This window comes from Miscanthus floridulus, chromosome 10, assembly GCF_019320115.1.
Source record: "Miscanthus floridulus cultivar M001 chromosome 10, ASM1932011v1, whole genome shotgun sequence".
NCBI classification, from domain to species: Eukaryota; Viridiplantae; Streptophyta; class Magnoliopsida; order Poales; family Poaceae; genus Miscanthus; species Miscanthus floridulus.
In genome coordinates, this window is record NC_089589.1 from 99,937,813 (window position 1) to 99,960,283 (window position 22,471).

The 22,471-nt window shown below is 46.2% G+C and overlaps 2 protein-coding genes across 2 annotated transcripts; both read right to left on the reverse strand.

The window, feature by feature from the left end:
- Window positions 1–762: 762 nt before the first annotated feature.
- Window positions 763–4,317, reverse strand: LOC136489134 (uncharacterized). Its single transcript, XM_066485852.1, has 3 exons — window positions 1,802–4,317; window positions 1,627–1,714; window positions 763–1,539 (listed from the first exon to the last, which is right to left on the reverse strand). Exons 1-3 carry the CDS (start codon window positions 4,315–4,317, stop codon window positions 763–765), a joined length of 3,381 nt encoding a protein of 1,126 aa, XP_066341949.1.
- Window positions 4,318–16,393: 12,076 nt separating this feature from the next.
- On the reverse strand, window positions 16,394–16,975 carry LOC136489135 (uncharacterized membrane protein YFL067W-like). The gene has a single exon (XM_066485853.1). It carries the CDS (start codon window positions 16,973–16,975, stop codon window positions 16,394–16,396), a length of 582 nt encoding a protein of 193 aa, XP_066341950.1.
- Between the last annotated feature and the right edge of the window lie 5,496 nt (window positions 16,976–22,471).

The window sequence follows — 22,471 nt, forward strand, 5'->3', positions numbered from 1 at the left end:
TCTTGTTGATTTGCGAGATGCAGTTAGGATCTTGCGTAGCAAGAATGAAACTCTAGAGCTGGAGAAGAACGAACTCAGTTTTCTGCTAGATGAAGCACATTTGGAGATGGCCAAACTAGTGAAGGAAAAGGAGGAGGCCATGGCACTTGTGAAGGAGCTTGAGGCCAAGGCACTTGCCAAGCCACAGAAGAAGCTGAAGGCAGTGTGTTGTGGTTCACTAATCTTTCTTGCTGTTTTTTTGGCACTGATGGTGGCAATGTTTAGTAAAGGTGCTCAGCCCATGAAGCTACAACTACCTACTATGAATGTCTGAATTGGCAATGTCTGAATGTTAACTGAATGTATGAGTTAACTGAATGTATGAGTTAACTGAATGTATGAGTTAACTGAATGTATCAGTTAACTAAATGTATGAGTTACTAAATGTATGTTGATGTCTGAATTGTCACAGTTATTGAATGAGTTAATGTATGAATGAGTTATTGTATGAATGAAAAATTGTTTGAGTTAACTTAACTGTATGAGTGAATTTGTTGTATAGACAGATTTTGCTAGAATCTAGAGACAACAACATCCCAAAAATGACAGCTAATCAACATATCCCAGAAATGACAGAATTTGTTACAATCCCAAAAAAAGAGCCACTGTTCAAATATTTGTGCTCCATCAACATCCCAGAAGTATACATCCCAAAAATGACATAATTTGTTACAATATTTGTGCTCCAAAAATGGCAGCTAATCAACATCTAAAAAATGACAGCTAATCATCATCATTACATTCCATGGGATCCCTATCATTGTCACTACAATACTCTAAGATGGTGTCATCTACATAGTCATCATCCTCATCACTGTTCTCAGCCATGTCTTCTTCTCTTCTATTGATAAGAGCTTGTAAGTTACCAACAACAGAAGATTTCTGTCCATCTACACGTCGCTGCACTGGTGTAGGTTCATCGGTGCCATCATCTTGATCATCTTGCACCTCAAGCTCATTATCAGACCTAGTTTCATCTTGGTGAACAGTGCTGACTTCTGTTTCATTGACATCATACATGCTCCTATGCTCAAATTTTTGGACAACACGCCAATTGTTGCCAAATTGTGTGTCCTGCACATAGAAGACCTTTGTTGATTGACTTGCTAATATAAATGGGTCTGACTTGTACCAAAACCTCTCTATATTGATGGATCTAAAATGGCCATCATCTCTAATGTTTCTAGCTTTGCCATCTTGACTGAACCACTCACACCGAAAAAGTACCACAGTTTGAATCATTTGTAAATTGGAGTTGTAGCTCCACTGAACTGTCTCCTTGAGCTGACCATAAAATTCAGTCGACACTCCATTGTGTGTTCCTTCTGCCAGCACACCACTGTTTTGTGTCTGCCTTTGTCTTTCATGGTCAATAGTGTTGTATCGAACACCATTCACACTACATGATGACCATAATCTGACCCTAAGGTCAGGTCGACATGATATTGCATAAAGCCCTTCACTGACCTCTTCACGATTATCGTTCCACAGCATCTTGATCTAAAAAGACAACAGATTAAGTGAAAAATGTGGAACTCAGATTAAGAAGACAACATGATATATTGCATAAATTATGGAACCACTTACATGACTCCTAAACCAAGCAGGAAATTCCTTTTCTAACCTACTCTCAATATCATGGCCACCCTCTTTCTCTAACTCTTCTCTAAACTTGCTGCACAGACAGTTCAAAATATGAGTATTGGTCATGCAGGTTTAGCATAGTTTTTAGTAGCACACAAAATTTAGAAAAAACACTCACCTCAAATATGGCTCCACCTCATCATAGTTGTTTAGCACATACCAACAAAGCTTGTCAAATTCTTTGTTTTCAAGATATGTTTCCCTGTTGGCTCCCAAGAGTTTAACACCATGCTGGAAGACAAAGAGGTCACCATTTGGTGGATCACATTTGTCATCATCACGATTAAATCTAGTGACAACATCTTCCATGTACCTTGAACAAAAGGTCAATGCCTCATTAGCTATGTACGCCTCAGCGATGGATCCTTCAAGTCTAGCTCTATTCCTCACGTACCCCTTCAAAGTGCCCAATTGGCGTTCGATCGGGTACATCCATCCATATTGGACAGGGCCTCTTAACAGTGCTCCATCAGGAAGGTGGACAGCCAAGTGGACCATCACATCAAAAAAAGCAAGAGGAAATATTTTTTCAAGCTTGCATAGTATCACAGGGATTTCTGGTTTTAGACGTTTCACAACATCAACCTTTAGTTTCCTACTGCAAAGCTCCTGGAAAAATTTACCCAACTCAGCAACTGCTTCATATATGTCCTTGTGCACTAATCCCCAGAGACCGGTTGGTAAAATTCTTTGGAGTAGGATGTGGCAATCATGGGTTTTGAGGCCCTGCACCTTCGAACCATCTGCACTAATGCATCTTGTCAGGTTGGAAGCATACCCATATGGAAACCGAATACTTTTCATAAATCCACAAAATGCAGTCCTTTCTTCTTTCTCCGTGGCATACCATCCTGCTGGCATTGAAACTAAATCACCATCTTCTTGTTCGAAATGCAACTCAGGTCGTATGCCCATATCCTGCAAATCAAGTCTCGCATTAACTGTATCCTTATTCTTGCCATCAAGATGGAGAATTATGCCGAGAAGGGCATCACATATATTCTTCTCTATATGCATCACATCAAGATTATGTGGCAGCTTCAAGTGTTTCCAATAAGGTAGTTTCCATAGGGCCGACTTTCGACTGAACAATTTTGGCTCCTGATCCTTCTGTCCACGCTTCCTTTTCTTGCTACCCTCAGGCTTACCAGGACTAACATCTTTTACCTTCTCTAGAGCCTCCAAAGTTTCATCCACAGTCAACTTTGCTGGCTCTATCCGGTTTTCTCGGTGTCCATCAAAGGCCAAGCTTCTTCTCCATTTGTGAGTTTTTGGGAGGTAGCAACGGTGTCCAATGTAGCATATCTTTTTCCTAAGACTCCTTGACAATGGATCTCTATTGCAATAAATACATGCATAGTAACCTTTAGTAATTCGCCCTGACAATACACCCAAAGCTGGATAATCATGTATGCACCATAGTACTATAGCACGAAGGTCAAACTTCAAACCAGTTAATGCATCATAAGTCCTGACACCTTCCCAGAGTTTTAACAAATCCTCAATGAGGGGTTCTAAGAATACGTCAAAGTCCTTGCCTGGAGACTTTTGTCCTGGGATGAGTAATGCCATGATGCAGTTGGATGCATCAGTGCATGACCATGGAGGTAGATTGTACACCTTTACAAGTACAGGCCACATGCTATAACTTGTGTTCATGTTCCCGAATGGATTGAAGCCATCTGTAGCTAAACTAAGCCCTAGGTTTCTTGCATCTTCAGCGAAGCTAGGATACATATCATCAAAGTCTTTCCAGGCTTCACCATCGGCTGGATGGGTCATTTCATTTTCCATAGCCACCCTCTTCTCCTTGTGCCACCGGGTCTCCTCAGATGTTGCTTTGTTTGCAAACATCCTCTTTAGCCTAGGTATAAGAGGAAAGTATCTCAAAACCTTTTTTGGAACCCGTTTGGCACCATCAGCATCTACCCACCTAGATTCCTTGCATTTTGGGCAAATGTCCGCTTTGGCAAGATTCTTCCGAAACAACACACAATTGTTGTCACAAACATGGATTAACTCATATCCAAGGCCCAATTCTTTGAGATATGTCTTTGCTTTGTCATATGAATCTGGAAGACAACTATTAGGGAATGACCTTGCCAATAACTTCAATATAACACTGATTGCTGTGTTGCTAATCCTGTAGAAGGACTTGATGTGTAGCAATCTAACTAGAAAAGAGAACCTAGAATGAACAGAACCTGGGCAAAGAGCACGTTTTGCATCTTCAAGAACTTTCACAAACATAGGCTGTTCTCCATCTTCTACAGCTGTGTACAAGTCTGCAAGCATCTCTATAGTACCTAGATCATCTTCATTGTTAGCCTCATCCTCATTGACCACATCACCTAGATGATCAGGCTCATATGCATCCTCTGCAATTTCAATAATCTCAGCATCAAAAGCTTCTCCATGGTGTAGCCACCGAGTATATGTAGCTGACCATCCATAGAGGTACAGATGGTTATGCACATCTTCCTGACTCAGTGAAGACTGATTCAGACAATGGCGACAGGGGCAAAGTATAACATCATCTGCATTGAATCTATCCCGAACATATGACATAAATTGATCAACGCCGTCTGTGAACTTATCACTGAACCGAGTAGCACGAATCCATGTCCTGTCCATCTAATCAATGTAACAACAATTACCTCTAATAAGCCATGTCTAAACAGCTATTAAATGCTATGAATTGCAGGCAATGAAAGATGACAGTACCTCTAAGTAGCTGAAGTAGCAGCAGGTTGAACACGGAGTAGAGAAGCCGCAGCAGCTGCCCGCCGCCAGAGCTTCCCGCCGGAGAAGCACGCCGCCAGAGCAGAGAAGCCGCAGCAGCTACCCGCCGCCGGAGCTGCCCACCGGAGAAGCGCGCTGCAGTAGCTGCTCGCCGTTAGAAGCCCGCCGCCGGAGCTGCCCACCACCAGAGCTGCCCGCCGCCGGAGCAGAGAAGCCGCAGCAGCTACCCGCCGCCGGAGCTGCCCGCCGGAGAAGCGCGCCGCGCCGCAGCAGCTACCCGCCGCCAGAGCTGCTCGCCGGAGAAGCGCGCCATTCTGCAGCAGCTACCCGCCGCCGGAGAAGCGCAACGCGCCGCAGTAGCTACCCGCCGCCGGAGCACCTCCTCCCGCCCCCTGCCCGATTCGATTTAGATCTGGGTGGATTGGATTGGGTTCGGTTGGGTTGGGTTTATGATTGATTCAATAATCGAATAAGAAAAAAACTTCTAATCTCTAAACATGACCGAAGTCTTATTCTGATGGTAAGCCAACTTGGCTCTGAGAGAAGAGGTGGTGGGTTCGATTCTAAGGCACCACCAATTTTTTTATAAATTCTACTTTTATGACGAAATAATTATCTGACAGGTGGTACCTGAACGGTGAAACTATTCTCTTTCACTTCTATGATGAATCACAGAACACTTGTATGATGATTCTTTCAAATTTGTCACAGTTAAACAAAGGGGTTGACGGCCAAACCAATCATCTATGACCATCTACGTAATTTCGTCACTAATGAACCTTATTCCATGACCAAAACTATTATCGTCATTCCGAAATCGTCATAGATGAAAGGATTTCTAGTAGTGAATATATATCACATAAATGCCTCGTCCATAGCAATATCCATCACATACACGATATAGATCACAATGTATATCACATCCACATCCACATCTATCACAATATCCACATCCAACACAACCATCACAATATCCATCACAGGATCCAACACAAGTCTAAGTCCATGAAACATAAGAAAAGAGACCAATTCAAGGTACCTACTGTCACCCTTGCCACCTGGAGTGTGAAGAAGGGCTACCTGGCCCCCCGAGCTATGGAGGAGGGCCAGCTGGCCACCCGGACTATGGAGAAGGGCCAGGTTCACTTGGATGCGTCGAGTGGTGCCCTTGAGGAGTCGGGTTCGAACCCACGGACGGTGGCTGCGCAAAGGAAAAGCGAATTCATGAGTTTCTGCAGGAGGGTCGCACAAGCTAAAGCAATAAACAACCATACTCACCGGACTAGGATAAGGAGTACGAACCACTAGAGCAAGGAGCGAAGGTGGCACGGCTATACCCGTCATGGCCTGAAGGTTCGCCATGAACGCGTAAAGGTCCTACAGCCTCTTCTCCTTGACCTCCCTCCTTCGCTCTTGCTCCGCCTGCGAGGCCGAGTGCCTAGCCTCCATCCTCTGCACCTGGGCCTGCAATATTTCACCCGTAATGTTTCAACAATGCAAAGGCAAGATATATGTAAAAGCAATGAACGATGAATAAAACAGGACTAACCTGGAGTTCCACCACCTGCTGCTGTGCACTCTGCTGCCGAGGTCGTATAGGGAGGGAGGAGCTCGTGCTCCTTGCTCGAATCTGGGAGAGGGTGGGAGTAGAGGCCGTGTCAACTTGGCTGTTCGCCATCCAGTACCGGCCATGCTGCTTCCCTCCTCCAAGCCTCATCACGAGGTCCGCATCCAGGGGCTAGGAGGCCGGATCGAAGTCCTCCCCATGGCGCATGTGAGCTGCCGAGGAGTACTCGCTGAGCTTGCTATGGATGCTCGTGTTGGCGTACGCCTTAGGCGGGTCCTCTGGGTTGTAGGTGAGGTCTAGGGCTGCCGCCTTGCCCTTGTGTGCCAGGGCGTACGCCATGAACTCGTTGCACTCCTGGCCACCATGCGACTGGGACTGCGAGGAAAACACCAAGATGATTACAAGTAATGAGAATTGAGCGTTCGAATGAATAAAGAAATAAATATAAAGAGTGTTACCCATGTCTGGGCATACGTGTCGAGGTGGCGGTTGCCTTGGTGGTGTGGCACACCACCCATCTGCAGGCGGCAGTCCCAACGGATGTTGTGCTTTTCCATCCACTCATTCGAGCACCACCTGTCGACAATGGCCGCCCAGCAGGCTCGGTCCTTGGCGCACCAATCAGGACACATCTGCAGACCATTAAGTATATAACATGTCAAAAGATAAAATGAAGCCTACCTATTCTTCATGGAAGGAATCAGTATTAATGTTTTGTACTAACCTGGAGGTACTGCTCCTTAGTGAGCATCATGGTCCTAGCCACCTGCTTCCTCACCACGTCACCAAGGACATTCCCGTTGTAGTTGATGATGCACTGGAGCCGCGTCTCGTGGTACAGGTCTGAGAGTCGGTTCCTACAGACCTTGTCCTGCACTTGCTCCGCCCGGCCCTCGTACCCCGGGGCGCACCTGAAGAAGTCCTGCATACATGCATCATGTATCATTTCATTATTTTAAGAACGACCAATGAATACAATAAATTGACCAATGTAGTGCGATGAAGACTTACCCAGTGCTCCTGCTTAATCCGCGCCGCCTTGGTGCCTGCGACATTGTCCGTGGCGAGGGCAAAGTGGTCCCACATCTAGGGCTGCATAGTCACATTGCTGTTGGTGCCTGCGACGGTGACCATGCCAGGGTAGTGCTCCCAAATAAGAAGGCTCAGGATGCCATTGATCTGGCGTACCTGGCCGGCTCCGGACACAACTTCCCAGTTGCTGCACGAGTCATTGAGAAGAATTATTAGTCTCCATTTTGATTATCAACATGTCATATGAACAAGTAGAGAAAACATGAATGGTTACGTACCCATCGCCCACGGGTCGAATCGTCGGGCACTGGTGAACTGGGATCAGCCTCCGTGGGAGGGTCAACAGCCCGCGCAAGTAGACGGTCGACCCACCAGAGGAAGAGGAACCCCCTGCTGTCGCCGCCTCCTCATGGCCAGACAAAGCAGAACCCCCTGCTGTCGCCGCCTGGTCGTCCTTGTCCCCCGCGGCCGTGCCCTGGTCGCCCTCATCCCCGGAGGCCACCACCTAGTCCTCCTTGGGCGACGGGGCGTGTGGCGTAGGTCTCGTCCTCGGACGGCCGCGGGGGCGGCCAGTCCTAGTCCTCCTCGTCGATGTCTCCACCGATGGCTCCTCGTCCTCCTGAGTGGGGGGTGTCGCGTAGAGCGAGTGGAGACGCCTCTGCCTTCCCCCAGTCATTTTGTCGAGTTCCTGCAATTACAAAGATGCAAAATGAATTTGTAAGTCCTTATAAAGAGATGGAAAATGAATGAAACATAATTGCAAATTAATAATAATAATAATAATAATAATAATATAGTATTACATGAATTAGAAATAATCTCCCTCGTTGTCATCGGCATCACTATCAATATTGTCGAAAAAATCGACCTCATCTCCAATGTTGTCATCATTGTCATTGCCTAAACGTAATCGCTCAAGCATTTGTAAGTCGTTGGCATTTTGCACCTCATCTCCATCGTCCTCATCAATGTCATTGTGTACTTCCATGCCCATCAGCGAAGACATGTCTATGTCTAACCTCCCTTCTAGCCCCTCTGGTTGATAGAACTCTCCATCGTATGTGTTTGGGTCAAAGTTGTAATCCTCATCGTTCGGGACAGGCAATTTACCGTGCGGCGATACCTTGTGCACAAGGTACCAGCCCATAAGATTAGGGTCTTTTTGGCATGCCCATGGGAGATAATAAACTTGCGTGGCCTGTTGAGCCACAATATAGACATCGTCGCCTCGATAGACGGAATCCTGCCGAATTTGGACTTGCCCAAGCTCAGGGGCCGTTCTCGTTACATCAGGATCGAACCAATGGCATTTGAATACGACTAGATTAAGAGGTTTGCGACCCTCAAATCTGAGCTCGTATATTTCTTCGACTACGCCGTAGTAGTTGCGGTCATCGGTGCTAGGCGTACAAACTCCGGTATTCGTGGTTCTTCGGTTTGGGCGACTCTGTTCATGTATTGTTGTGTGAAAGCGATATCCATTCACATCATAAATGGTAAATGACTTGACCTTATAGGCGAAGCCATTGGCAACCTATCTCAACTCATCACTCATTTCCACATCCGTGCTGGCCTGCAAGGTGAGGCCAGATAGATCGTTACATTACTTGCTCGTACGAGCAAAGTGGTGAGTCAAAGATAGAACGAGGTAAATTGGACGGTACCTTCTTACTAAACCAGAAAATGAAATCGGGCACACCATCTTTGAGAAGGCTATCTTGTTCTTGAGGGGAAGGAGCCCAATCCTCTTGCCAGTACTTATCCAGAGATTCCCTGAAAAAATGAGAGACAAGGGGGTTGGATGGATGTAGGATAGTGACGGCGTATGTAACAAGCTCATTGAGAACTTACCGCAAATACAGGTTCACTTCGTCAAGGTTCAACAACACATACAACATGATAGTGCGCCACTCATCATACTACAAGGTCTTGGTGCTCGATGTGCTTGCGCTTCCGAGTTGCCCTTTGAAAAGGCTGAGGTTCGATGAACTCTCGTCGGCGTTGTAACGAGGGGGTGGATTGTGCAAACTTGGAAGGTTGTCCTTATAGTATGCTGTTGTGAAGTTTGACACCTCCTCCATAATGAATGCCGCTGCCACGGACGCCTCAATTTTGGCTTTATTTCTACACTTTTTGCGAAGAACCTTTAGACATCTCTCGATTGGATAGCACCAACGGGCCTGCACGGGACCCCCCATTCGTGCCTCGTACGATAGGTGCAAAATCAAATGCTGCATCGGCACGAAGAAGCCGGGTGGAAAGATCTTCTCCAACTTGCAGAGTAACACAGGTGCCACTTTCTCTAAGTCAACAACCATGGCTCGAGATAACTCCTTGGCACAAAGCTGACAAAAGAAATAGCTCAACTCTGCCAGCACGCGCTAGACATTCTCGGGGACATATCCCCGGGTCAAGGCAGGAAGAAGCCGTTCAATCCATATGTGGTAGTCATGACTCTTCATCCCTAAGACTCGCATAGTAGACAAGTTCACTCCCCTCCTCAGATTCGCCGCATACCCATCAGGGAACATTAACGTCTGGATCCACCGCAATACCTCCTTCCTTTCATCCTTTTTCAAGACGAAATCGGCATGAGGCCTTTTCCATTTCTTGCCGGGCGCAGGAGGCTTCATCACTAGCTTTGGTCTATCGTACAACGTCGCTAGGTCTAGTCTAGCCTTAACGTTGTCCTTTGTCTTATCAGGAATGTCCATGAGTGTTGCCCAAAGTGCCTCGGCGACATTCTTTTCAGTGTGCATTACATCAATGTTGTGTGGAAGAAGGAGGTCATTGAAATAGGGGAGCCTTGTCAAGCCTAATATATGAGTCCACATGTGATCCTGACCATATCCAATAAAACCACCTTTGTTATCATCAATTTTGAGAGCCTCTATCTGAGCACGGACCTCGGCGCCGGTCATCATCTGAGGTGCAGGGTCAGTGACTCGAACACCTTTCATGAAGTTCTTGATGTCTCATTTGAATGGATGGTTAGAAGGGAGGAATCGACGATGTTGGTCGAACGAAGAGAACTTGCCACCCTTCTTCAACCAATTGAACCTCATAGCTTCCTTGCATACTGGGCATGGGAACTTCCTGTGAACACACCACCCGCAGAATATGCCATACGCTAGGAAGTCATGCAGGGAGTACTGGTACCAGACATGCATTTTGAAGTTCCTCTTTGTAGCTCGGTCATATGTTAGTACCCCGTTTTCCCAAGCATCGATCAATTCGTCAATCAGAGGCTCCATGAACACTCCCATATTGTTCCCCGGGTGTCTGGGAATTATGAGCGACAGGAATACGTTCTTGGGTTGAAACATGACGCCGGGGGGAAGATTTAGGGGGATCATGAACACGGGCCAACAAGTGTACGGGGCTGCCATCATTCCATACGGATTGAACCCGTCTGTTGCTAGTGCTACACGTACATTCTGAGCCCCCTCAGCTTTACCAGGGATGTTTACCATCAAAGTGGACCCATGCATCACCATCGGATGGATGTACCATCTTCTCAGAATTGTATCTTTTGCCATTTTTGTGCCATGTCATCTGTTTGGCGGACTCCTCTATCATGAATAACCGTTGGATCCTCGGTATGAAAGGAAGGTACCGTAGGACCTTCTCGGGGATATCAAGCTACTTCTTCTGACCATCACTAGAGTCTACCTCCAGAAACCTAGAGGATTTGCACTTTGGACAATGCGTTGCTTTCTCGTGTTGTTTCCTAAATAGGACGCAACCATTCAGACAAGCATGGATCTGCTGATACGGCATCTTCAGTGCACGAAGAAGTTTCTGTGACTCGTACATGTTCTTCGTCAGAACATGACACTCCAGAAGCAGGGTCCCAACAACTGCCAACATAGCATCGAAGGCGTCTTGACTTAGGCTATACTACGACTTGAACCCCATTAGGCGTCCAACGGCATCCAGTCGTGAAACCTCGGTCTTTTCGTGAAGGGGCTGCTGTGCCGAAGACATCATGTCGTAGAACGCCTTTGCGGTTTCCTCTGGTTCCTCCTCCATTCCTTCATGAAACTGTGCCTCATGAAAGTCATCCATCATGTCTGGTACCCTGGCATCACCATCAAAATCCTCAAGGCGTTGTCTCACCACCTCCTCTCTCATACGATCTACTTCACCATGGAAGATCCAGCAGGTATAGTTTGGCGTGAATCCAAACTTGCAAAGATCTTCCCCCACCTTCTTCCTATTTTTTCTTTTCCTGTTGTCATATTTGCTACAGGGACACGGCATTCGACTCGCCCCTTGAGCAGCCGGGCCAACAGCATGATCTAAGAAAGCAGAGGTATTGCACATCCATTCTGGGGTCATCTCTGCGTGGCCCGTGTACATCCAGTCATGGTTATCCATCCTCTGACATATATATATATATATATATATATATATATATATATATATATATATATATATATATATATATATATATATATATATATATATATATAAGCGAGTAATAAAACCAGCAATTGCATCTACACGGTGTTCCTACTATCTAATAGGTGAAGGATAGGTCCTAATCCCACCCACGGATGCGTAGATGAGGTTAGTCTCCATGCTCTACTCCTATCTGAGATGGAATTTCGGCGGCACCTCCCCACTGTTCTCCCGATACACGTCCTGGCAAGGAGAGTGTGTATCCGGAGAACAACAGGGAAGAGCTATCGAAACTCGGTCTCGGACTGGAGCAGACCATGGAAACTAACTCATCTACGCATCTACGGGCTGTCAAAAAAACGTGGATAATCCGAAACAGATACGGTCGTAGATATGCAAAGATCCGCATACCTACGACCGTATCTCTTTCGGACGGGAGACGCCTACCTAGGTTACGCGATCTAAGACAATGATACGGGAGGAGGGCTTATTTATACCTAGGGTGGCGGTGGAGTCAGGCTAGCGGGGCAGTGGCGAGTCGGGGCAGTGACAAGGCGATGCTGTGTAGGCGGACCCGCAACACCGACAAAAGAGGATCGGGGTCGTCGAGTCCCCTCTGACGTGCTCTTCTCTGCAAAAGAAGAAACACAATACTATAAGTTGAAAATTTCAGCAGAACCTCCCCTGTACGGGGAGGTTTCCAAAACCTGCAAGAAAAAACCGGCACGATGGCCGACAACCACATATCAAGGGAACAAATACAGCACGATGGCCGATAGCCAGATATATATTAATCCACCACCAACACACCACCACCACGACCACACCACAACCACCACACTACCACCACCACCACCACCACCACCACACCACCACCACCACAACCTCCACCACCACGACCACACCACCACCACCACAACCACCACACTACCACCACCACCACCACACCACGACATCCACCACAACGACCATGACCACACCACCACATCCACCACAACGACCACCATTGCACGCCACCACCACCTACACCTACACCTACACCTCCTCCTTCACCAGCATTGTACACCATGAAGCGAGGGAAGGGCATACCTGGACGTCGGAGGGACGTCGGAGGCCGCGGACGGGGCAAGGGTCGCGGATGGGGCGGCATCAAGGGGCCGGGGTGGGGCACCTCCTCCTCCTCTCTTCTCGGCCTCCTCTCTTCTCCTGTTCCCCTTCTCCTCTTCCTCCCTTTCTCCCACCTTCTGCTCGGAACGGGGGCGGGGACGGCGGATAGCGTGGACGGGGTTGGCGGGTGGCGCGGGGTCCTCCTCCTTCTCTGGTGGCCGGCGGATGGCGCGGAGGTTCTCCTCCTCCTCGGGGCGGGCCGGCTGGCGGGCGTGGGCGGGCGGCGCGGCCGGGGTGGGGCACCTCCGGTGGGTTGAGTCGAGCGGCGGGGTGGGGCTCCTCCGGTGGCCTGCTCCTCTTCCCTCCTCCTCTGGCGGTCGGGGGCCGGGGGCACGCGGGGTGGCGGTGGCGGGGGCGCTCGGGGTGGCGATGGCGATGGCCGGGGCAGCATGGGGCGGGGCGGGGCGGCGGAGCGTGGCGGGGCGGCACGGGGAGGCAAGGCGGCGGCGCTGTGTGTGGTGTGTGTGAGTGTGTCGGCCGGGAGGCCGACGTATTTTTTTTAACCGCCCACAGCTTTGTCGAGTGCCAAGATCTACGACACTCGGCAAAGAAGATTCCCTTTTTTTATTTAAAAAACTTTGCCGAGTGCCAGGCGTTAGGCACTCGGCAAATAATTAAGTTTGCCGAGTGCCACGGATTAGTACTCAGCAAAATTTTTTTTTTGATTTTGGCCACCAATTTTTTTGGTAGCCCTACAACAGTACCAGGAACCACATATTCAAATTTTGCACATTTTGATTGATTTTTTCTATATTTCATTAGTTTATTCCATTTTGTTGATTTTTTCCGGACAATACGAGTTTGAACTGCAGGTGCATCGAATATTGGATTTGAATGATTCAAAAATGACATTCATGTTTGTGAGTGTAAGTTTAGGCCAAATCCAGGAACTGACATAAAATTTCTATCAACTTGCTCACGGGGCAACGCCACCAAATTGCGTGCGAGTTGTTTTTTAATTCCATAAAATGCAAACGAAATTGAAAAAACATGAAACTTGTGGAGATGCCGTGTTATCGTATGCGTAGGCTGTGGTACAAATTTTGTGGAGATATCCTGGTTTGTAAGCATGGTACGTGACAACGTGCTCGAAACTTTCTCAAATTTTTACCACAGCCTACGCATACGATAACACGGCATCTCCACAAGTTTCATGTTTTTTCGATTTCGTTTGCATTTTATGGAATTAAAAAACAACTCGCACGCAATTTGGTGGCGTTGCCCCGTGAGCAAGTTGATAGAAATTTCAGGCCAGTTCTTGGATTTGGCCTAAACTTACACTCACAAACATGAATGTCATTTTTCGAATCATTCAAATCCAATATTCGATGCACCTGCAGTTCAAACTCGTATTTTCCGAAAAAAATCAACAAAATGGAATAAACTAATGAAATATAGAAAACATCAGTCAAAATGTGCAAAATTTGAATATGTGGTTCCTGGTATTGTTGTAGGGCTACCAAAAAAAAATTGGTGGCCAAAATAATAAAAAAATTTTGCCGAGTGCCAATCTGTGGCACTCGGCAAACTTAATTATTTGCCGAGTGCCTAACGCCTAGCACTCGGCAAAGTTGCCGGCGTTGGGTCCGTTATGCCTCTGACAATATTTGCCGAGTGCTCTAGTTTGCCGAGGGCCTGACACTCGGCATATTAAGGTTTGCCGAGGGCTTATATTTTGCCGAGTACTAGGCACTCGGCAAAATAGCCTTTGTCGAGTGTTTTATTTTGCCGACGGCTGCACTCGGCAAACTGAGTCTTTGCCGAGTGCCCGATATTTGGCACTCGGCAAAGTATTCGACACTCGGTAAATTACCAGTTTCCCGTAGTGCATCCTAATTATAAGACACTAAAAAGCCCCATTGTCTATAGCATTCAACTCTATATCCTCAATTTTTTTATTCTTCCGCACTTTATCTAACATACTGCCTAGTTAAGGCACAGAGAAAATGGAGACACTAACTAATAAACATGTAAAGTACGGCTGTTGCCATCCTAATCCGTGATGTCCTACTGCTGCAATCTAGCTAATCTGATAGCAGCCAGAAAATGCTGCCTCATATAATATAGTAATATCTGCTCTCCACGGTCGTTTTCTGGGCCGGTTGCCTGGATCTTCTTCTCAGTGAAATGCCGTAGGGGCGGTTCTTCCCCTGCCGGTCCAGTTTTTTTTAGTAATATCTGATCTTAGCTGTTGCTGCTGTTATGATCAATCTTTTGCTGTTGCCGTGCATGTGCAATTGGTTGAGCAAGCAGTGATGCTGCTGCTGCCGCCGGTAGGATCCTGAACACACTCAGTCATCGTAGCATCTTGGCATCTTGCAGGTAAAAGTTTTGGACCTGTTTTATTAGATTTAAATACAATTTATTTATTTATCAAAAAATGGGACTCTGAGCAGAACCAGGGAAAGTATCATCAAATATTTTCCTATCTGAATCTGAACTTTGTAGCTTGAGCAGACTAGCAGAGGCAGCAGCAGCAAGTTAGAAACGCAATACGCCCTAGCCCCAAACTGCACAGCCCCCGACTCCCTACCGCCGCCGCCGGGGCATGCCGAAGCCAGTGACCTCCGTCGGCTCCCTCCTCCCGCAGCACAACAATGGCCACCAATGGATGAAGTATGGCTCCCACGCGGGCCCAGCGAGAGCAGAGGGATGAAGAGCGGGGAAGGGCAGGCGGACATGGGGCGGCGCCTACTAGGAGGAACAGGAGACACGGTGGAGGCGGTCGCAGGTGACAACGTCGACGTTCTCCCGGACCTGACTGCAGCTGCCGGATCTTCACGAATGGCGGACTCGCCGGGGCCCCTCGCTCCTCAGCTCTCAGGCGTTGAAATCTGCACCACCTCCGACTCTGCCTCCGCCTCGACAGGAAAACCAGTTGGTGCCGCCCCAAATCGAGATCGCGCCGGCGTGGACGGAGCTCCACCTCCACTTCGACAGTGGAGACTAGGCGCGTCACCGCCGATGGGGGAGAACTGCTGGTGCCGGCCCGTAATCGAAGCTGTACCGCCGTCGCCTGAGCTTCCACCTCTGCCTCGAAGGAGATGAAACGCACATAGAGTAGGGAGAAAAGGGAGAAAAGGCAAACGTTTCTGTATAGAAGCCAGCGCAACAAAATCGTGATGGAAACAGATGGTACCGGAAAACGTATCTACTGTAAAAGGAAACCGCGCGTTGCTAGGAAGCGTGGCGCGCGCGCGCTGAATAAGGTTTGGGCCATCGCTTGGGATGTTTGATTTGAAGCACAAGTAGCCAAAGCAAAGGTAAATCCTATGTATGTTATGCAAGACCAATGTTGCCGCATTGGATGGATAAGTTTTATATGAAATGAAACCAGTAAATTACAGTTATAGTATTTAATTCAATACTACACAAAAACTTAACCGAGGTGTTTTGTTTTGGGGCATGGAGGCAGACGGGCTAGTTGCCCGCCTCCATTATTTGGTGGCCGGCAGCCTGCCCAGCAACCGCCTCGGTTAATCATTAACGGGGGCGGTGCCCGCCTCGGTTAATATATGTTAACCGAGGCGGTCATCCTAACGTGACCATTTCGGTAAATCATTAACCGAGGCGGGCATTCTAACGCAACCGCCTCAGTAAATCAGGCCCAACCCGCTAGCCCACACCAGAGCACTACCATCTCCAATATATAAATGAAATCAGAAACCCTAACCACTCCACTCTCCCTCCTCTCCTCACTCCACTCCGAGCGCCGTGGCCGAGCGTGCCCCTTCTCCGAGAGCCGCGGCTCCAAGCGCGCCCCTTCTCCGAGCGACACCACCCTCTCCTCCCTCTCTGTCACACACACACTAGCCCCTCCTCCCTCTCACTCCAACCACGCTGGCGTCCCTCCTCCCTCCCACCATGGCCGCGCCCCTCGTGCCTCTCCCTCCCATCATAGTGGCTCGACTCCACCACAGTGGCATGGCTCCACCACGACGGCGGATCCGGCACCCTCCTCCTCCCCGGCGGTGGATCCGGCCCCCACCTCCTCCTCGGCGGTGGATCTGGCCCCAACTCTTCCCCGGCGGTGGATCCGGCTCCCACCTCCTCCCCGGCGCCGGATCCAGCCCCCTCCTCCTCCCCGGCGGCGGATCCAGCACCCTCCTCCTCCCCAGCGGTGGATCCAACCCCCTCCTCCTCCCCAGTGGTCGATCCGGCCCCCTCCTCCTCCCCAGTGGTCGATCCGGCCCCCTCCTTCTCCCCGACGGTGGATCCAGCCCCCACCTCCTCCCCGACGGTGGATCCGGCATCCTCCTCCCTGGCGGCGCTCCCAGTGCCTGGATCTGGTTGAGGAGGCGCCGCAGATCCCGACGGCCGAGATCTGGTAGCGTGGATGGGCTCAGCGGGCCCATGGATGGGCTCACTATGCTTGTCCATGGGTTTTCTTTTTTTTTGTTTTTTTATTAACTAAGGCGGGCATTTGAATCGCCATGGTAAATCATTGATTTACTGTGACCTTTCGACCGAGGCGGATAGGTTGCCCGCCTCAGGAAATCCTTTTTGCCCGCCTCGGTTAAGATTATCGTAGTCGTGATTCTTTTTTGAAACTAGTTATAGCATTTATTTCCATGTAGAGTCATGTGTGCTGACAATGCAGGTGCGCATCCATCATGGCCGTGCCACTCTGCGCTCCCTCCTCAACCTAGGCTCGACGCACAACTTCATCTCTAAGGAGGCCATGTGCGGCATGTCTCTGCAGCTGGAACACCATGACAACATTAATTATTATGTATAAATACTTCACCAGGCACATGTTACTCAACACAAGACATCTCATTGTTTATTATTAGATATATTGAGTAGGACACTACTCAAGAGATTCATCACAGACACATACAATATTTAATTGATGCTTGCCTTTCTATATACAAGGCATAAAAATTATAAAGCTAGCCTTTGCTATGCAATCTAACCAATATACGGAGCCGGGGCAACAACGTAAGCTATATCTTCGTGGTCGTAGTTGTAGTAGATAATCACACGTAGAACTCCTTCCATGGGTGGAGATGGCGCCTCGCCTGGAGCTATGTGTCGAAATTCTATTATATGTGGTCGATCTGCTTTGATAACTTCAACTACTTCCTCAACGTCCTTGCCAATCAGATCAGGCCACGATTGCACCAAACCAAGCAGATCAAGCCACCATTGCACCATACCAGGCATGATTACGTACTATCCTTAACTTTTCTCTCTTTCGAAAATGTTATATTACCAATAAGAATCAATAATCGAGCAACATTGATATAATCAATAGAAACATAACATGTTGTTTCGAACTAATTGTATCATATTTAATTTGGCAAGAATAAACTTGATACTGCAATAGACATCCTACTTTCATACTGTGCGGATGTCTTAATTGATTGCACCAAGCCGTATACGAACCGAGTAGCAAACAATCTACTAAAATGTTAAAAGGAAAATTTTTAAAAACAATAACAAAACAAAGAAATACATGACAACCTTGCATAGTAGCTTGGCTCTCGGTGAAAACAATGTAAGCATTTTGTCCACCGTTCATTAGGAAACACTGTCATATTGCCCTTTTGCTGCCAATAACAATAGTTGTCGACCATAACAATGCATGCAATCTGCTAATAACGTGTAAGCACAAACGTCATAACAATGCATGCAGTTTGCCAATAACGTGTAAGCACAAACGTCATAACAATGCATGCAGTCTACCAATAACTTATATTTATGCATAAATAATGTACATGTCCAATGGACTAGCACGTACGAATATATATGCACAAATAATGTCCATGTCCAATGGACTTCCTAGACAAGCATGTGCATTAATTGTGGCCCACGGCTGAGGCAGAGCTACCAGATATAAGGCTTTAATTTAAAGCTTTAGTTTAATAATTGAAAATTTACAGTAAATTCATCCTAGCTCCAAAAAAATTTGTTTCTTGCACCTAAAACTTACTATTACTAACTAGAAGCCCCAACGTTAATTCTCACCAGATGCACGAGAAAAAGATTAAAATTTTAAAATTCTCACAATTTGGTAGACTCTAATCATCATCGCCAACAATAACCATTGGATCTATTTTGTTTTATAAAAAATAACCATCTCTATGGTTATGAAAAATACATAAAATAACCTAAATTTGTATATAAACTAGATGATTGCCCATATGTTGTAACAAGAAAATTAGATGAAGATGATTGTGCTGCCCATAATTATGGGTCACGCTATCAATCATCAACACAATGAAACGGTAAAAGAGCTAATAAATAAAGAATACAACTATACCAGGTTTTTTTTTTTCATTATTAGAGGTAAAGTCGGTTCCAATACCAAAAATCTTTTTAAAGCCAGCAAGAGACCACTTCAAAGTGGTGGTTCCTGACATGATTTGTTTGATGTGGCAGTAGGGGCCATGTATGAGGTGGTCTCTTTCTTTCTCTCTCATTTTTTTGCTCTTATATAAACAAATTATAACTTTTAGTATTAAATTGGATGAAGATGAACAATCTATCATAATTGTAGTCGATGCGATCTATAACTTCAAAGTTCATAACTTTTTATTTGAGGTCGTTTAGGAAGTTAGTTGCCCAAAGATTCGTTTTAAATTCAAAATTTTAAATTTTTGAAATGACCTCAGATATGATCTTGATATGTTATACACTAAAACCGTAGCTCTTGATGGGACCTACTACTTTCGAGTTGACAATATTTTTATTTAGAATCGTTAAAATGTGTGAATAATCACATTAACTTATGTGCTTTGAATTTCATTTTTTGATGTTTTGAACGTTCTCTGATTTTTGTCTATATCAAATTTGTAGCTTTTAACCAAATCATTAACTTTCTAGTCTGTAACATTTTTTTGAGATTTTGAAATTCATTTTTTTAGATTTTTCAAATAACCTCGGATGGAGATAAGGTCTATACTAAAGTTGTAGTGCCCTATAAGATCTAAAACCTTCTGTTTGTTGAAATCATTTTTCCTTTTGAGATCATTTAGGCCATCGTCAGCGTGTGGCTAGAGTAACATCTAAAATGGATAGAATGTTGGAGCATCACTTTAGTTAGAGTGTGTTTTCATCGCTTGTTACTTGTTCTCCGATTTATCCCTTTCACAATTCTATCCGATATCCTGCTGCTAAAAAATTTGACCTGCCTTTCATCGATGGCTGAGAGAAGAGGAAAGAGATAGAGTTTTGGAGGCGATGCTAGGAAATCGTTTGTTACTTCCTTTAGATAAATACTAAAAAATCCCCTTACAATTGCACGCAAGAAATAGGCCAGTTTGGCAGCTTTTTGTTCAACTTCTCGTGGATTAACAAACTTCTCATCAGTACGAGTCAAGGGAATGACCCCCTGGCCCCAGATTTCCATATGAAGGAAACAAAAGGAACATACCTAAACTAGCACTTCTACTTATGTATATGAGGGTGGATCACCCGGTCAGTGGACTCCATTATTTTGATTGCCCTCCTCTAACCTCTCTAAAGATAAAGCTAGCGAAAATATATTAGGAAGCTTGGGTCAAAGAGCGACTTCAACAACTACTTATTCGGTCTGCTTTTGGTTTCATGTTCTTTAGTTAGAACTTTTGGGGCACAAACAAAGATCAGGTGAACACAATGGTGTGCCCGTAGGGTAACTAAAGAAGCACTAAGAGGGTTGTTGGCCTGTTGCTTCACAGCAACTGATTCTTACACGTTGCAGGCTTTGAACAATGATGCCAGTTTTTTATTTTGAGGCCGAATTTTTTCTGGCTTCACTTCTACACTATGGAAGGCTTTAGGAGATAATTTATTCAATGAAAGGATGATATGGCTAAAAACAATTAACATGAGGTCCACATGTCACATTAGCAAAAACGAGATGAGAAACCACATTGGAATTGCTAGGGGGTGGTTTTGTTCGGTTTTGAAAGTTAGAGGATGTATGATTCTTGGTATTTGGGTTGAGGGGATTTTTCAGACTCCGAAACAAGTTCAGAGAGTCAAATGGATTTCATTCCTATTGCCAATACAAATAAGTACATGAACAAAAGAGGACCCCTTCGAAAAAAAATAGTGGGGATCAAATTGGTTCATTTCTTGTAAGAGTTTTGTGCATAGGCTAGAAACATGTTCTTCTGTCTAAGAAGATTTATTTACGCAAGGATTTGTTCTAGCTAGTTGATCGAGCGAACAGAAACCATAATGATGATGACCATGCAGAGAGTAGCCACCAACATCAAACCACACGACACGTCCACCAGTTTAAAGAAATTCGCGAAATCCGGACCCTGTGGAAAACGCTGGGATTCAACAGTCAGACCAAGGCCTGCGGCAGCTCCTGTGGCAATCAGCACAGCAAACACCTGCAGCATACAGACATCCACTCAATTAGTACTAAGCATTTTAATGTCTGGCCAGTCGCTGATACTACTCCTAAGTGCGAACCAAAGGTTTTCGATTCAAATTTAAGGTTCTGGTGGAGAAAGAAGATTTTGGTTTCTTAATAGAATAAAGATATATTAATTGTAGGAATGGGATAAAAAACTTCGATGTTTTCTCTATTGCCTGTTTGGCTCCCAAGAATTGAAAGAAATTGAAAAATAATGCATACTACTATAAAATGATAAGTAGTTTTTAGATATTTGTTTCAACGCATGAGATCCAAACTGACCTTAAGAAATAAAGCAGAGTTTTACTAATGAAGGGATGTCCTCCTCACAAAACGAAAAAAAAGATGCCCTTTTGTATCTCTATAGGCAGTGGAGATCGATCTTACGACATCTGTAAAAATAAGGAGAGCCATCGCACGACGATCACGCCCAATTCTCCTCTCCTGGGCCACATGGATGGCGGCGAACGGAAGCACTAGCAAAGTGTACGCACCTCCAATGACAGCAGCAGAGAGAACATACCTGAAAAAAATAAAAGAACAAATACACAGGAGGTTAAGACTGAGCAACTATAAATCCACAACAGAAAAGAAATTGACAGGTTAGGAGAGGAGGTGACGAAGTTCACTGGTATGTGTAGAAGTCCCGAAAGGTGATATTTGGTGGGTCTACTACATTCCTAAACGGTGCATAGATTTTGTTGGTCACTAGAATGACAATAGAAGCTACGAGGAGGAGGAGCGTGAGAACCCGCAGGAGCAGCGATGCAGTAGCTGCTGCTCTCTCTGAGTCCGAGAAGGCCATTTCTTTGCACACAAGGTGGGAAGTTGGGAGGTATGGCCGGTTCTTATTTCAAGGCTATTATGTAATACTAGGTGATACTGCATTTTTTTTTGTCTTAGTCTCTTGGAGGGTTGTATAGTTGACATTGCACTATTGTGAAGACATTTGGCACAGTACGTACAAGTCCTTGTTCCAGTTAATAACTATCTCGAAGATGTCATGAACATCCAGGCCGCATCGGGCCAAGATATACAGCTTAGCATTTTTGTTTGTTTTGGCTGGAGCTTAGGTTGAGGTTGGTGCCAACTACCAGGAGCCGGCCGGCTAAATGGCTGCATATACAACTTGCAGACTATTTTATAACGGTAATACGGCAGACAGACTATAGATCAGATCCACCGAACTAGAAACTCAATTCCGCTGCTGATGCACCACAGTCATTTATTTGCAAGCGAGACATTTGTAAATGCGCCACATGTGATTTAGTAGCATCGAGTTTCAACTATAATGGGTTGAGCCATACACTAACTGTCCACGTACCGGACCAGCACGTGATCCCATTAGCAACCTGTCAACACTTCGTCGCCTGAACCAGTACTCTGAAGACACATCATCGAAGGAGCAGGCCCGGCCCATCCGCAAGCACCGGCCCAACGCCAAGGTCACTGGACCAGAATGGGAAGCGTAGGAGCAGTACCTAGCTGAGAGAGTGGAGAGAGGCAGACCTGAATGTAAC

Excerpts from the sequence above, each read along its gene's own strand:
- LOC136489134 (XM_066485852.1), bottom strand. The coding sequence starts at position 4,317 with ATGGACAGGACATGGATTCGTGCTACTCGGTTCAGTGATAAGTTCACA. Across the intron at positions 1,715-1,801 it reads GAGGTGGAGCCATATTTGAG|CAAGTTTAGAGAAGAGTTAG; the intron begins GTGAGTGTTTTT and ends CTGTCTGTGCAG. Across the intron at positions 1,540-1,626 it reads CTGCTTGGTTTAGGAGTCAT|ATCAAGATGCTGTGGAACGA; the intron begins GTAAGTGGTTCC and ends TTGTCTTTTTAG.
- LOC136489135 (XM_066485853.1), bottom strand. The coding sequence starts at position 16,975 with ATGGACAAGCATAGTGAGCCCATCCATGGGCCCGCTGAGCCCATCCAC.